Raw genomic sequence first — 14,822 nt, forward strand, 5'->3', positions numbered from 1 at the left:
GAAGAAACTGATTCAAATTTATACAAATAAAAGCCATTTCCCAACTAATAAATGATCAAAAAATACAGGTGGTTTTTAGAGACAGAAATCCAAGCTATCAATAGCCATATGAAAAGTCTCATTCATACTAATAATTAGAAAAATTCAAATGAAAACAACTCTGACGTTCCACCTCACACCCATTAGATTGGCAAAGTGGGCAAGAAAGAAAAATGACAAATGCTGGGAGGGATGTGGGAAAACAGGTACATTACTGCATTGTTGGGAGAGCTATGAACTGGTCCAGTCATTTTGTTTTTTCTTGTTTTTTTCCTTGAAGCTTGTAACCAGAAAGCCAAGAGGGAAATTCATAAAAATTTTTATATCATATTTTTTCCAACTACATGTTAAAACAATTTTAACATTAGGGATTTTTTTAAATTTTGAGTTCCAAATTGAGAAGGCAAGCAATTTGATATGGATTATACATGTGTAATCATGCAAAGCACATTTCCATATTAGTCATGTTGCAAAAGAAAACACATGGTCCAGTCATTTTGAAAGCAATTTGGAACTATGCCCTGAAAGTTATTAAACCATGCAAACACTCTGACCCAGTGATATCATGACTAGGTCTTTATCCTCAAAAAGATCAAAGAAAGACAGAGGAAGCAGACCCGTACACACTAGAATATTTATAGCAGCTCTTTTTGTAGTGGCAAAAAAAAAAAAATGGAAAATGAGGATGGCTGGGGATAGCTGAACAAGTTATGGCATATTATTGTGATGGAGTAATATTATGCTATAAGAAATGGTGAAGGGGATGTTTCAGAGAAACCTGGAAAGCCTCAGATGCACTGATGCAAAGTGAAGTGCGTGGAACCAAGAGCACAATTTATATTGTAAAGATCATTAACTTTGAAAGACAGGAATTCTGATTAACACAATGAGCAGCCACAATTCCCCAAGACTCCTGATGAAACATGCTGTCCGCTTCCTAACAGAGGGGAGATGGACTTGGAGGGTAGATTGAGCCATTCTTTCTTTTTGGACACGGACAACGTAGGAATTGATTTTGCAGGACTATACTTGCTTGTATCGGGTTTTGTCTTTCTTGCTTTCTTAATGGTAGGCGGGGTAAAGGAAGTAGGAGGGAGAGAAAGCTAATCTTTGTTTGAAAATGAAATTTAATTTTAAGAAGCGAGGGGTTTGGATCAGACGATCTTGCCTTCATACTCTAAATATTGCCATCACCTATAAGACTGGCAGGGAAGGTTGGGGCCAGACTCTGGAGGGCACTGAATGCCAGGATGAAAAGTTGGGACTTTGTTTTTATAGTGAGTGGGGTTTCTGAACAGATTAGTTCAGAAACTCTGGTGTTTGGGGAAGAGGATGCTGAGGGCTTAAGGGAAAGACTTTTGTACAAATATCCCCCCACTCCCCACCCCCAGCCTTCCCTCTTTCCTCAGCCCGTCCCCACAGCTGCTGAGCAGGAGGAGCTGACCCTGAGCCCAGCTGTTTCTCCTTAGCAGCCTCCTTCTCCAGCCCCTTCTCCCTCCTCCAGGCTCCAACCCCAGCTCCTGCCTGGCCTGGCCAAGTAACGTGATCTTGCTTTTGGCTGTGCACACTCAAGTCTGTTCAGAGCAGGAGCTCGTGAGGCTCGAGCCTCGGCTGCCCGGGCTTGGACGGCAGGGGCCACCGCTCCCCCCAAGCCCGTTCCCCCATCCTGGCCTGGCCCAGCCTGGCTCCAATCCTGCCCATGCAACCTGTGTGAGACCTTCGCCCCAACTTTGGGCCCGAGATAGCCATGGGGCCTGGTGTGAGCCCCCCAGCAGAGCCCCCAGAGGGGACAGCCAGGATGACCCCCTACAGAATCCTCCTAGGCCTTCTCTGCCTCCTTCCTGCCCTGGCTCTGCTGGTGACCCTGAAAGACACGGCTGACCCCAGCGTGAGAGCGACTCAGGTGAGAATGGAGCACACCACCCCGCCTTTCGCCCCGCTGTCCAGTCTCTCCATCTCTGTCTTGGACTTGTTCTCTCTGAGAGCGATCTCAGTCTGAATGTGTGTGTTCTGTCTGTCTTGGCGGCCAGGCTGTTTGTCCAGCCCAGTGTCCTGTGAATTCAAATGAAATAATCTTTGTAAAGCATTTAGGGCCCGGCACATAGTAGGTGCATAATAATGTGTGTTCCCTTCCCTCACCCCACCCCTCCCCATGTCTCAACTACTCCAGTCTCTGTCTCTGCCTCTGTCCTGGGGTCCTTTCTCCATCTGTCTGTCCTTCCCCTGAATCTTTTTGTTTGACCTGGCTGGTTCAGTCTGGCGGCTTGGCTCCGCTCAGCCCATGAGGCGCCTAGATTGCTGGCTAGTGGGGGAGGGGACGAGGGAGGGTGTTGGTGATTCCAGGGGAGAAGAATGTCCCCAGGCTCCCTGGGGACCAACCCAGGGCTGCCTCTTCTGACTGTTCTCTTTAAGGAAGATGTCAGCTTGCCTGGGCCCCTCAGCCTCAGCGGTCCCCAGGCCCCCCTAGAACGCTCATCCCCTAAAACCCGCACAAAACGCTACACCATCACCCCATCCCGGCTTCACTGGGACCACTTCAACCTCACCTACAAGTACGGTCTGAGGGTCGGGAAGGGGGTCGGAATAAGGGATGGGCCAGGAAAGAAGACGCCCCTTGAGCTCCTTCTCCCTACGCACCCCAGGATCTTGTCCTATCCCCGAAACCTCATCAATCGGAGTGAGACCCGAAGGGGTCTGGTTGCTGCTTTCCGAATGTGGAGTGATGTGTCCCCCTTCACCTTCAGGGAGGTAGCCCCAGACCTGCCCAGTGACCTGAAGATAGGTGAGCATCTGGGACCGTGGGTATGCCAGTTTTTGAGGACCGTGTGTGTGTGTGTGTGTGTGTGTGTGTGTGTGTGTGTGTGTGAGAGAGAGAGGAGAGAGAGAGAGAGAGAGGGAGGGAGGGAGGGAGGGAGAGCACAGCGATGTCCCCGCTTGCTTAGAAATATAAAACTATAATACAGAGGAGAGGACACTGGGTTTGGAGTCAGCAGGACTTGGGTTTGAATCTCGTCTCCATTATTAACTGTGTGATCTTGGGAAAGTTCCCTTCATCTCTCTGTGCCTCGGTTTCCTCATCTGTAAAGTGGGGGTGACACTGCTGGTACCATCCGCTTCACAGGGCCATCGTGGGGCTCCAATGAGACCATGCCTGTAAGGGTGCTTCGCGGCTCTGAAATGCTACAGGAATTTCAGCTGTTCAGTGATCATTATTTTCTCTCAATACCATTCAGCTAGAAATGGCTCTCGAACCAGCTGCCGATGGCCCTTCTATGGTTCTCCTATACTTAGACTGTTGCACAAAATGATTCTCTTTGTAACTGAGTAAAAGGATTGGGAAGCTGTTCCTATCACCGTGGTTTCAAGATCCCAAGATCCTAGGCTAGGAGAGGTTCCCTGGAGGAAACTGAGGCCCCGGAGGGAGGGGAGGTCAGAGAGGGAGGCAGAGCTCCTCCCCTCGGGGACGCCTGGGTCCTACAATCCTCCTAGCCTTGGCTGGCCCCTGGTCCTCAGGTTTCTATCCCATCAACCACACGGACTGTCTGCGCTCACTGGTGCACAGATGCTTTGACGGGACCACTGGTGAGCTGGCCCACGCCTTCTTCCCCCCCAATGGGGAGATCCACTTTGACGACAGCGAATACTGGATTGTGGGCGAGACCCGCTTCAGCTGGAAAAAAGGTAAGGGGAGAGACCCCTGTTTGTCCTCCTCTTGCCAACTGCATCTCTCCGGTGCCCGATTCCCTGACCCTCCCTCCTCCATCCCTCGTTCTCTCATTATCCATCTCTCCACTCCTGGGTCCCTTACCTCCACCCCAGCCTCCCAGCTAGGGCTCACATTCCTAGGAGCCGATGTCACCGCCTCGGTTACCGGGAACACACTATCAGCTTCCCTGTGGTCAGGCCAAAATCAGCGGGGGAGAGAAGCAAAGTTCTGCCTTCTCAGGCCTCCCCCACCCCCACCCCCTGCCCCTGCCTCAGCCAGGGCTGGCTCTCTGACGCCTCAGACTGGCCAGTTTATCACCACAGACTTCTCAGAGCTGGGACCAGCCCTTTCTCCAGCCCTGGGGCCACTGTCCGGGGGAGTACCAGGATTAGGGGTTGGAGCAGGGGAAGATTGTGGTCAGGAGCAAGGGGCCTGATGATCTGAGGTAGCTGAAGACCTCTCTGCAGAGCTAACAAGGAGCTTGGGCTTTGCCGGGAACTCCCCTTAAAAGTCCTCATCCTGTACTTCACCTGGACCTTTTCTGAGGTGCTCAAAACAAACAGCTGTTCGGGTAAGACACGTACAGAACAGACATATATGCAAACATACAAGTCAAGCATGCATGTGGAACAGCAAACATGTATGGAACAAGCATGCATATGGAACAGACGTGTTCAGGTCAGCAAATACGTACAGGTCAGATGCATGTGTCTAGGACAGACATGAACAGGACACATATAGGCAAGGAGAGATGTGCATGCTCAGGACATGCTCACAAGATACATACATCCAGGTCAGACGACAGAAGGGAAATAAAGAAGAACCGGAATGGAAGGATAGGATTTACTGCAGGAGAGGGAACCCCCAGGAGGCAGGGGAGCAGAGGGGCTGGGAGGGGGGAAGGATTCAGCAGGAAAAAGGGTTCCCAGAGACTGTTGGAGGGAAGAAGGATTGATCACCCAGTGGGTGCTAGACCAGGGGTATTATCAACCTTAAAGGGGAGGTGGGCAGGACCAGGAAGGTGGCTGTCAGTAGGGGAGGTGACAGCTGGGAAAGAGTGAGGATGGCTAGAACTTAACCTGGGTCTGTGCAGTTTTGTAAAAAAAATTTCAATAACTGTATTTGAATATAATTGGTTTCCTTTGTAACGCTATATATTTTATTTTATGCATTTAAAAACATTACTTTGAGAAGGGAGGGGGTCCATAAGCTTCATTGACAAAAGGGTTCATGACATAAACAGGTTAAGAACCTTAAGAACCCCTTCTTCCAGGGATCTTTGAGCAGGAACCTAAGAGGGATGGAAATATCATGCTGCTTCTCATTCTTTTTTCCTTCCATCCATCCAGTTGGGCAGACATTCACCATCTGTCTATCCACTCATCCACCCATCTATCCATCCCTTCATCCATCCCCATCTGTTCATCTAGTCAGGCAGATATTCATTCGTGATGGATGTTCATCCATCCATCCATCCATCCATTCCTCCATCTATCCATTCCTCCATATATTCACCCATATATCCATCCATCCATTCATCTGTCCATCCATCCATCCATCCATCCATCCATCCATCCATCCATCCATCCATTCATTTACTTAGCATTCATTAAATGTCTTCTTAGTGCAGAATTCCATGCTACGCATTCGGGGTAACACAAAGTGTAGCTAAGCCATAGTCCTTACCCTCAGAGAGCCTGCAGTCTCTTAAGTAACTGAAACACAGATACAGTTGTTCACAATAAAAGGCAGGATTCAAGAACCATTAATTAAGTGCCTACTGTGTTCTCAGCACTGTGGTCATTACTGGGAATACAGGCTAAAAAGATGAGTCCCTACCTACTAGGAGCCCAAGATATGTACCAAAAAGCCAATATTGTGGGATCTCAGGTGGAGGAGATATGGGATGGAGGTGACATGGGTGGGGGGAGCAGATTAAGGAAGGATTGGGATCATTAAGTGTAGAGATTCTTAGCCTTATTATCCATCATGGAGCCTTTGACAGTCTGGGGAGCCCTATGAAACATTTTTAAATGCACAAGATAAAATACATAGGATTACAAAGGTTCCTAATGATATTGAAATATACTTTTCAAAAAAAGCTTATAGAGTCCAGGTTAAGAACCCTTGATCAAATTCAACTCCCTCATTTTACAAAGGAGGAAACTGAGAAACATGACTCGCCCAAGATCACATAGATTGTAAGTAGAAGAACCAGGAGGCAGACTGGTTTCTTCTTATTTCAAATCCAGGGATTTTTCTTCTCCTCTGACTTTGAAGGATAAGTAGGTAGAGCTGGGGAGGGCATTCCAAGCCAGGGGAATGATATAAGCAAAGGTGTGCAGGTGGGAAAGTACATATTCCAGAGAACGTAAGAAATCTGACCTAGATTGAAAGCAGAATGTATTAGAAAGAAAGAGGAAGAAATCAGGTTTTGAAGTTAGGTTGGAGTCAGGCTGTAGAGGGGGTTTAATACCTATCTGAGCCTGAGCACTGGGGAACCATGGCAAGTTCTGAGGTGAGAAAGGGTCAAAGTCTTCATGAAGATGAGCAGGGTGGCTTTCGAAGGCTGATGTGGGGATGATGGGAGAGTTCAATAAGCTTTTCTTTCTTATGGTCTGGTGTCCCTGGGCCCAGAGAATGCCTCTCCAGACAGAGTCAGCAGGGCCTGGACTGGAACGAGGTTCTTTAGCTTCTGAGGGTTCTGGTCCCATCCTATGCCGCTCACAGGCGTCTGGCTCACCAACCTGGTCCACATTGCTGCCCATGAGATTGGCCATGCCCTTGGCCTCATGCACTCCCTGAACCCTAATGCCTTGATGCACATCAATGCCACCCTGACGGGGAAGAAGACCATCTCCCAGGATGAGATGTGGGGCATCCACCGACTCTACGGTGGGTACAGCAGCCTATTAGGTGACTTGGTCTCTTCGCTTTTCTGGGCCTTCATTTCCTCCTGGGTCAGGGGAGGAGGGAGAGCCCAGTGATCCAGGACTCAGGGGGCAGCGAGGTCCAGCCGCTCTAGGCCTTTTCTGGCCACATTTCCTGTTCCTCTGACTTCCTAGCTCCATCTCCCCTGGGCACCTGGCCCTTTGGTCGTCACGCTCCTGAGTCCTGGTAGAGGCAAGATGTTCCCACTCTGTGGAGAGTTGAGGGGCTTAGAGATGCCCCTCCTTCACGGAATTGAGGGATCCGCTATTATTTCACAAGAAAAGGACGAAAGTCTAAAACCCTGACTGAGAGTCTGGTGCCTTTATCCCTGTGCATGCCTGACCTGGCGCTCCTGACCCTCAGTCCTCAACCCTGCATTCTCAGTCCCCTCTGGGGCCACTTCTGTGTTTGGTTTTAGCTCGTTGGGTCCCTGCCTCCTCAGCTGTGTCCCCAGTAACGGCTCTGGGCAGCTCATGCCCAGCTCTGTGCTTTGCCAGGCCCCTAGGTGCCTAGGTCTGTGGTCTCAGCCTTGGCTTTACCTAGCTCCCATTCATTACTTCCTTCCTCACTGTGATCCAGTAAGACTCCACTTCCCCACCTTCTAGTCTTTGCTCTGGCTGGTCCCCCTGCTTGGAATGCACCCCCTTGCCTCACATCATTGGAGTCTTCTCTTTAGGATGCATCTCCAGGGTCATTTTGTGCATGAACTCTTTCCTGAAGCCCTCGGCTGTCAGGGCAGTCCTCTCCCAAATTGCTTCATATTGAACTGCACACCCACATGTATTTACTCACCTTACATTTATACTGCATAGGTTTTTGCATGTTCTTGTGCCCGCCCATCAGAATGTAAGCCCCTTGTGGATAGCGCATGGTTCATTCTTTGTCTCTGAATGCCAGAGCCCAACCCAGTTCCTAGCAGGTGCTTAATAAATGCTAATTGATCGATGGATTGATTTCTGACTGCACCCCCAGACCTGTGCTGTGCCTCGTCCCCGGTTGCTCTCCTCCTTCCCTCTGCTTCTCCCCTGACGTTGGCTCATTTCACCAGCATCCCTGGGGCCTCTGCATCCCCAGGCCCTACACACCCACACACAGACACACAGACACACACACACACACAGGGGCCCCTGCCCCTGAGTTGGCTGCTCTCCTTTCCCCCAGGCTGCCAGGACAGACTGTCCTTGTGCCCGCCCTGGGCACGGAGGGGCTTCTGTGACACCCGCCAGAAGTTCATGAAGAAGCTCTGCCCCCACAGCTGTGACTTCTGCTACGGTAACCCTGGTTGAGCGAGGGATGGACCCCAGCCTGGTGCCTCCTGTCAGGCAGGGGACCCCAAAGAGGTGGGGGATACGTGTGGGGCTTAGGGGAAAAAAAAATTTGTGACACGTTTCTGAACCCCGGAGGCAGCAGAAAAACAGGAAAAGAGAGTTAGCTCTGAAGTCAGGGAACCTGTGTCCAAATCCTGCTTCAGATACATACAGTCCTGGGTATTTTCCCTGAACCTCCCTCAGTTTCCTTAACTGTAAAATGATGATGTTGGATAAATCCTAGCGGGGCTCTGGAGAGGTGCGCCTCCCAGCACTTGGGTGTGTCATAATAGTGTAGACAGAGGAAGGAAGCAGGGAAGAGAGGAAGGGAGAGGGTGGAAAGAAGGGAGGAAGGAAAAGAGAGAAAAGGAAAGGAGGGAAGAAGGAAGGAAGAAAGGATAGAAGGCAGGGGGAAGGAAAAAGGGAGAGAGGTAGTAGCAGAGGAAGGAAATAAACATTAAGTACCTGCTATGTGTTGGGCACTCTTCTAAGCACTTTATAAATATTATCTCATTTGGTCCTCACAACTCTGAGAAATAATTACTACTAATAATAAATAATTATCCAGACCTGATAATTAAGGAAACTGAGGCAGACCGCAGTTAAAACACTTGCCCAGGGTCACACAGTTATTAAATGTCTGAGGTCGTTTTCCAACGCAATTATTTCTGACTCTAGACTTGGAGCTCTATCCCTTGCACCCCCAGCCTCCCCTAGAGAGAATGCCCTCAGGGCTGCCCTGACTGGGGGCCGCAGGGTTTCCTTCCTGCAGGGCCTTGGTAGCTTCTCCTGGCTTGTGCAGTGTGCCAACCCACTTCCTGGGCTTGCCTTCCCATGCCCAAGGCTTCTCCTTGCCACATTACCCCCCTCCCATCCTCACTCTGGAGACCAGAAAGTCAGGGGTCATTGGCCATTCTTGGCCATCTCAACCAGTTGGTGTGTGGGGTAGCTAAGTAACCCTGCACTGAATTCAGAGGTGCCAGCAGGGGCTGGGACCGTGCCTCCCTAGTCTCCAACTGAATATTCCCAGGGTGCAAGAAATCCTCTTGGATACTGGGTACTGAACCAATAACCTCCTAAGTGGTTCTGGGTGGGGCAAGGAAGGGACCTGAAGCTGGAGGCCTGCTGGGCAGTGTAATCCCAGAGGATTTCCTGGAGGAGTCCTGGACCTCAAAGGACCCAAAGGACAAGCTCCCAGAGACCTTGGTTTCTGAACATCTACATCTCTCGTCCTCTGGGCAGAGTTCCCCTTCCCCACCATGGCGGCCACCCCCCCACCTCCCAGGACCAAAACCAAGCTGGTGGCTGAAGGCAGAAACGTCACCTTCCGCTGTGGCCAGAAGATAGTTCACAAGAAAGGCAAAGTCTAGTGAGTGATTGTGGGGCAGGCCGGGGTGGAGGGCATGGGCAGATCCAGGGGGCCATGCTGTCCTAGGGTTGGATCATATTCAGGACACAGATGGACCCAAACAGTCCTAGACAGAGGGCAAGGTTCAAGGTTCTAGTTCTGCCTCTGGCCAAAGGCCCTGGGGGGATGTTGGTCAAATCCCTCCCTGTGATGAGCCCTGGTTTCTATAAAATCAAAATAATGACCCCAATGCTCACTCAAAAGGGTACAGTGAATGTTAAGGGAATTTATGAATGTCAAACATCTTGCTGGGGAGGTTTTTGACCTCTCTCCTCCAACAGAATGTAACAAGTGTTTCAAGGACTCTATGTCCTGGGCCTACTGTGGGGGCCAGCACACAGTAGGTACTTAGTTACAGCATGGTTTTGAGACTAGTCAGAAAGACCTGAGCCTATTTGGCACGTGCTGGACTTCACATCCCTGGACAAATCACTTGATAGACCTGCCCTTCACAGGAAGGGAAGGAGACTGGTTGAATCCCAGGTAAATGCTGGGGGAAGGCATGGGGCCGAGGCATAACTGGGATGAGTGGGCAGATCACATTCACAAAGGGAACACTCCAGGGCACAGGGTCCTTCCTGACACTGGAGGCTGGGCCAGCTCCGAGCCCCTACTTCTGGGTGAATCGTGCAGCCTTGCTCTGACAACTGCCCCTTTTGTCCCTCAAGCTGGTACAAGGACCGGGAACTCTTGGAGTACTCGTACCCTGGCTACCTGGACCTGAATGAAGGCCACATGAGCATCATCGTCAATGCCATCAACGAAGGCACCTACACGTGCATCGTCAAGAAGAGAGAGAGGATCCTCACCACCTACTCCTGGCGCATCCGGGTGAATTACTGACGGCCCAGGATGAGGAGGCCGGGGGGCGGACCTGCCCTGCCCCGTGTCCTGGGAAGGGACTTTGAGATGGGGGGAGGGGAATGGGGAAGGACCCTGGGCCGGGGTCTGAAAGGTCTGCTTTCTCTGCCCTTCACTTCCTCTCCCAGGGTGAGGGGCCGAGGGTTTGGAATCCAGCTGATAAAGCATTTTACCTGTGTGCAGCATCCTGCCTCCCCTTTCTGAGGCTGAGACAGGGACACCCTGGGTGGTCCCTGAGGCCCATGTCTGCTGGGCAGACGTGTCACAGGGCCGGCTCTACCAGCCTGGTCAAAGCTAAAATTGGGAAGACGGGACAGCTGCAAGACTGCAGAAGTCAAGTCCAACAAGCTGTGGAGATGGGGCATGGAGGGTGATGGAGGACCATGAGGGCTGAAGGCTGGGGATGACTGCAGGGTCACCCACAGACTGCCTGCTGCTGCTGCAGGAGGCCAAAGCAAAGGCAAAGCTCCAGAGTGAAGCTGTCTACTAGGGAAACCCTGCTGCCATGCCTGGGAGGTCACACTCCCTCCAGCTCCTGCCCCTGGCTCTCCCAGCTCTGACACACCTCGACCAGGCCTGTGGGGGTGGAGAGGGCCAGCTCTGCACAGCCAGGCTCCCTCACCAAGTGGCACTCCCTTCACTTTCCCAATAAGACAAGCTGGACTCTTCCCGTCTGGGGATGGGAGGGCCTTCCAAGGAAAGCCACTCCCCCAGCCCCCGTCAGAGGTCAGCAGATGCAATGCCACGTGGAGGCATTGAAGGGCTGCTGTGGGTGGGGGACTTGCTGGGGCCCTCTGGAGACTCCCAGAACATTCTTGGTGAGCACTGGCGCTGGCCAGACATTCTCATCATAGCAAGGCCTTAAGTGGGTTTTACTAAAAACATCTGGCTTTTATCAACAACTCCTGGCTTCCTGGGCGTTATTTTCCTAGGCTTCCATCTGAGACAGGCCTCCCAAACCAATCTACAGGAAGACAATTGTGGGGCAGGGGGAGGGCTGTGCCATGGGGGGGTAGGGGAAGAGAACAGGGCCAGGGGAGAGAACGGGGCCAGGGGGAGGCCCAGCCCATGGGAAAGGTCCAGCAGCTCTGGGGACCCACCGCCAGTATTGGTGGGGAGTCTGCCCTGGACTTAGAAATAACCTGAGGCCCCTCCCTCCTGCCTTGAGAGAGGCCTTACCTGGCTGGGGAGTCCAAAAATTGGAGTCCACATTACCTACCAGCTTACCTCGTCCTCTGGTACTCTTCTTGGGGAGAAGGGGTGGAGGTGTATGTGTGTGTTGGGGCTCCAGATGCTCAGGCCCGGTCACTGTAGAGCCGGCAAGGCTAACTGCTGGCTCGGCCCAGCGGGACGGCCCCCAGCCATCTGCTCCAAAGCCATTAAAAGATGACATGCCAGGTGTTTTCCTCCAAGAATATTTTACTATATTTTAAAATTTATGACAATCTCAATATACAAAAACTTCACTGTGGCTAAGTTTGCATGAATGTCCAGCTTTGTACATAATCTGAATCAGACCAAGGCTCCCTGCCCTGCTCCCAGGGACTGGGTCTAGTTGTTCACTTAGAAAACCGACACGTGAGAGTATAAAACCTGAAGGCTTCCTGCTGATGTCTGGGCTGGGGCAATGGGAGGCCATGCCGTGGAAGGTGCTGCCCTGATGGGGAGCAGGGGAAACCTGGAGCTGATGAGGGAATGGCCCCAACAAGCGTTACCTACACTTTTAGGCATTGAAAACACCACCAGCTTTGGCTCCAAATCAAAGCCATCATCCCCATGGGCCCAGGGTGGCCCCAAGACCTCCTGGCTTCTCCGTAGCATGGCTGGGTTAGTGCTGAGGGAGAATGAGCTACTTGTTTGTGGGTGTCCCAGTGAAAAGAGACCCCGAGACAGGCATCCACACCAGTGGCTCCTCCGCGTGGTCATCAGCTTTCAGAATGGCCAAGCCGCCCCATTGACAGACAGAGCCATGACTGATGGGGGTCAGGCAGTCTAAGGAAATGCCAGCTTTCCAAGTAAAGCCGGACTTTGGATTCTACAAATTTACAAGCCCAAGTAAGACAAAGTGTAAAAAAATCAAACTGAGAACAAAACACACAAGTTCCCAGGATGAACTCCCAGCTCTTCCAGACGTCCCCATCTGCTCAGCGTTCCTTGTCTGCGTGTTTCCACGCAAGTGGGGGAGAGACCCACCCCAACCCCTGCACACCCCCAGCCCCTGCGCACCCGCGTGTCCAAGCCATGGCTCAGCCAGGGTTTCCTTTGCTCTGTGGCCTGGGGCGGAGCTTAAAACTTGAGGCTGAAGCCCGGGCCAGCCGCAGACGCTCCCTGATTGGTGGTGGTGAGATGGAAGCCGGTGTCTTTGAGGTCATCGTCTCCCTGGGAAAAGCCAAGAAGCTGGGTGAGCGGTGCAGCAGAGAGAGGGGCTGGCGGCAGCCCTGCCGGCCTGCAGGTCGCCTGGCCGAGCGAGTGTGAGCGGGGAAAGGGTCCGTCCAGCTTCTGGCGCTGACCACTTACCAGCTGGCTGTACCCAAGTCCTCCTTCTGGAGGGCGGGGGCTGGTGCCGCGCTTAACCCTCTGCTGCTCGCTCTTGGCCGGCCATGTGGGAAACATGGATGGGTCAATGGGAAGAGGGGTTTCTCGGAAGTACTCATGTTTTAGGCCGTCTTCTGCGTTGATCCTCCGGCCAGGGTAATAGGTCAAGAACCTGCAGATGAAGATGAAGGACAGAATAAAGGAGCAGGTCTCAGACATAGACAGGGCATTCTCGGGGTCACTGGGGCTCCTGGCACCCATCAGGAATTTAAACCTGGATTGGAGATGCCAGTGGGTGGTGGAAAAAGCTCCCAACAGCCAGGATCAGCTAGTCATGGGATCAGCGCCAGGAGCAGGACCAGAAGAACACACTGGAAACAATGGAGCTGCCTACTGACCAGGGAGAGGCCACAGCCCGTGTAACAAATGGGTGCCACTGCCCTAAGAAGTCCAGGAGGACTTGGGGGAGGGAGTGTGACAAGGGAGTGCAACAGTCGGAGGCAGACAAGGTGAAGGCATGCCAGGCCCAGGGGCCTTCCTTCCTGCCTTCACTATGGAGGAGGACTGGGGAGTGGAGGGGCACTGCGTACACTGCCCAGCCCGGCTGCCAGCCTGGCTGGTTTGGCCTGAGCGGTTCCTTTTGAGAAGGAACAGTCTGACCCAACTGGGATGGGAGGCCAAGAGGCAGTGGCCCTGCTAAGAGGCAGGAGGCAGGCTACAAGGACACAGAGTGGCCGACTCGGGGTGGTCCAGCCTTGCCAGACTAGAGGTTCACTGAGGTAAGGATGGGTGGTAGGCTAAAGATCCTTCCAGTCAGTCATCAGTGTAGCGGCCCCCCCAGGAAGGAGCTTGCCTCAGAAAGAGGCTCCTGAAGCTACTTACTTGTTCATTAGATCGAAGCCCTGGTCAGAAAGGAGGGCCCCAAATCTTTTCCGCAAGTTATTGTAAGGATATTCGGTGAAAGTCATCTTCTTCACTGCTGGGAGGTCATTGTAACCAGGCCAAATCTTCTCACTTGGAGTCCCCAGGTCCTGCCAAGACAAAGCTCCCCAGGTCATGATGGCTCTGGGATGGGTCAGACGTCCACCAGGTGTCACCTCCTCATCTGCCCACCCAGGCAGGACAGTCTGGTAGTGACCTCACCCCTGAATCTGGTCAGTCTCCTCATTTGTAACACAGGAGGGGGAAGAGATGCAGAGAGTCAGAAAAATAGGCATTCTCTTCCCCACTGGTGCCCACCTGTGCAGAACTACTCTAAGGATTGGCCTGGCAGGAGTGATATGGTCACTTGGGAGGGGACTCCAGACTCCAGGCTGGTAAGGCTGACCTTCCAGAAGCCATGAGCACAGACATACTGCTGGTCACTTCCACTGTCCCCTCATCCCCAAAGAGAGAACTGTGGGAGGGCTCAGAGACGCAGAAATGCATTACCTTGAACACTTTGTTGATCTGGTCAATCTCTGATTTCCCTGGAAACAGGGGCTTCTGAGTTAGCAGCTCCCCAAATATACAGCCCACTGACCACATGTCAATCGCAGTGGAATATTCCTGAAAATTCAAGCAGAGAAGTCAATGAGGAGGAAAGCACAGTGTGAGGGTCCAGGAGAGCTCAGAATGATGAGGAAGAGGAGGGACAGAGCTTCTGGGACTGTGACTGATGTACCAGATCTCAACCCTGGGACAGACCCATCAAAGGCATCCACAACTGCCAGGGCCAAGGGGGCCTCACACTGAGTGACTGACCAGAGACTAGAGGGCATGACAATTCTTCAAAGAAGGGGCAGGTACCTTCGCTCCTAGTAACAGCTCTGGGGCCCGGTACCACAGCGTCACCACCACTGGCGTGTAAGCTTTTAACGGGGAGCCGTACTCTCTGGCCAACCCAAAGTCACCAACCTGAAAGCGTGAGAGAGAAGGATTCGGGGCTCACCCTTCCCCAGTCTCCAGCAGCATCACGCCCCTCCCCCGATTCTGGCCTGTCGGGGAGGGAGATGCAGAAGGCATCAGAGCCGAACCAACAACAAGGGGGAGGCCT

General features: G+C 52.3%; 2 protein-coding genes across 19 annotated transcripts in view; one reads left to right on the plus strand and one right to left on the minus strand.

Moving 5' to 3' along the window:
• The first annotated feature begins 964 nt into the window (after nt 1–964).
• MMP23B (matrix metallopeptidase 23B) lies at nt 965–11,154 on the plus strand. Of its 3 annotated transcripts, XM_072608549.1 has the most exons (8): nt 965–1,942; nt 2,452–2,591; nt 2,682–2,821; nt 3,553–3,720; nt 6,476–6,640; nt 7,838–7,948; nt 9,226–9,352; nt 10,060–11,154. In XM_072608549.1, exons 1-8 carry the CDS (start codon nt 1,787–1,789, stop codon nt 10,232–10,234), a joined length of 1,182 nt encoding a protein of 393 aa, XP_072464650.1. In that variant the 5' UTR covers nt 965–1,786; the 3' UTR covers nt 10,235–11,154. The 3 variants fall into 3 exon arrangements, with proteins under 3 accessions (XP_072464650.1, XP_072464651.1, XP_072464652.1); XM_072608550.1 differs by lacking the exon at nt 6,476–6,640 and having other exon boundaries at nt 1,499–1,942; XM_072608551.1 differs by lacking the exon at nt 3,553–3,720 and having other exon boundaries at nt 1,596–1,942.
• A 499-nt stretch (nt 11,155–11,653) lies between these two features.
• LOC140504035 (cyclin-dependent kinase 11B) overlaps nt 11,654–14,822 on the minus strand; it is a 39,802-nt gene continuing 36,633 nt past the window's right edge. For all 16 annotated transcript variants that reach the window (XM_072608535.1, XM_072608536.1, XM_072608533.1 and 13 more), the window contains exons 16-20: nt 14,576–14,683; nt 14,219–14,335; nt 13,670–13,818; nt 12,770–12,959; nt 11,654–12,631 (exon numbers count right to left, since the gene is read on the minus strand). In XM_072608535.1, the coding sequence (XP_072464636.1) occupies nt 12,539–12,631; nt 12,770–12,959; nt 13,670–13,818; nt 14,219–14,335; nt 14,576–14,683 (657 nt within the window). In that variant the 3' untranslated portion in view covers nt 11,654–12,538. The remainder of the gene's footprint in view (nt 12,632–12,769; nt 12,960–13,669; nt 13,819–14,218; nt 14,336–14,575; nt 14,684–14,822) is intronic.

The sequence above is a fragment of the Notamacropus eugenii genome, chromosome 5 (genome assembly GCF_028372415.1).
Source record: "Notamacropus eugenii isolate mMacEug1 chromosome 5, mMacEug1.pri_v2, whole genome shotgun sequence".
NCBI classification, from domain to species: Eukaryota; Metazoa; Chordata; class Mammalia; order Diprotodontia; family Macropodidae; genus Notamacropus; species Notamacropus eugenii.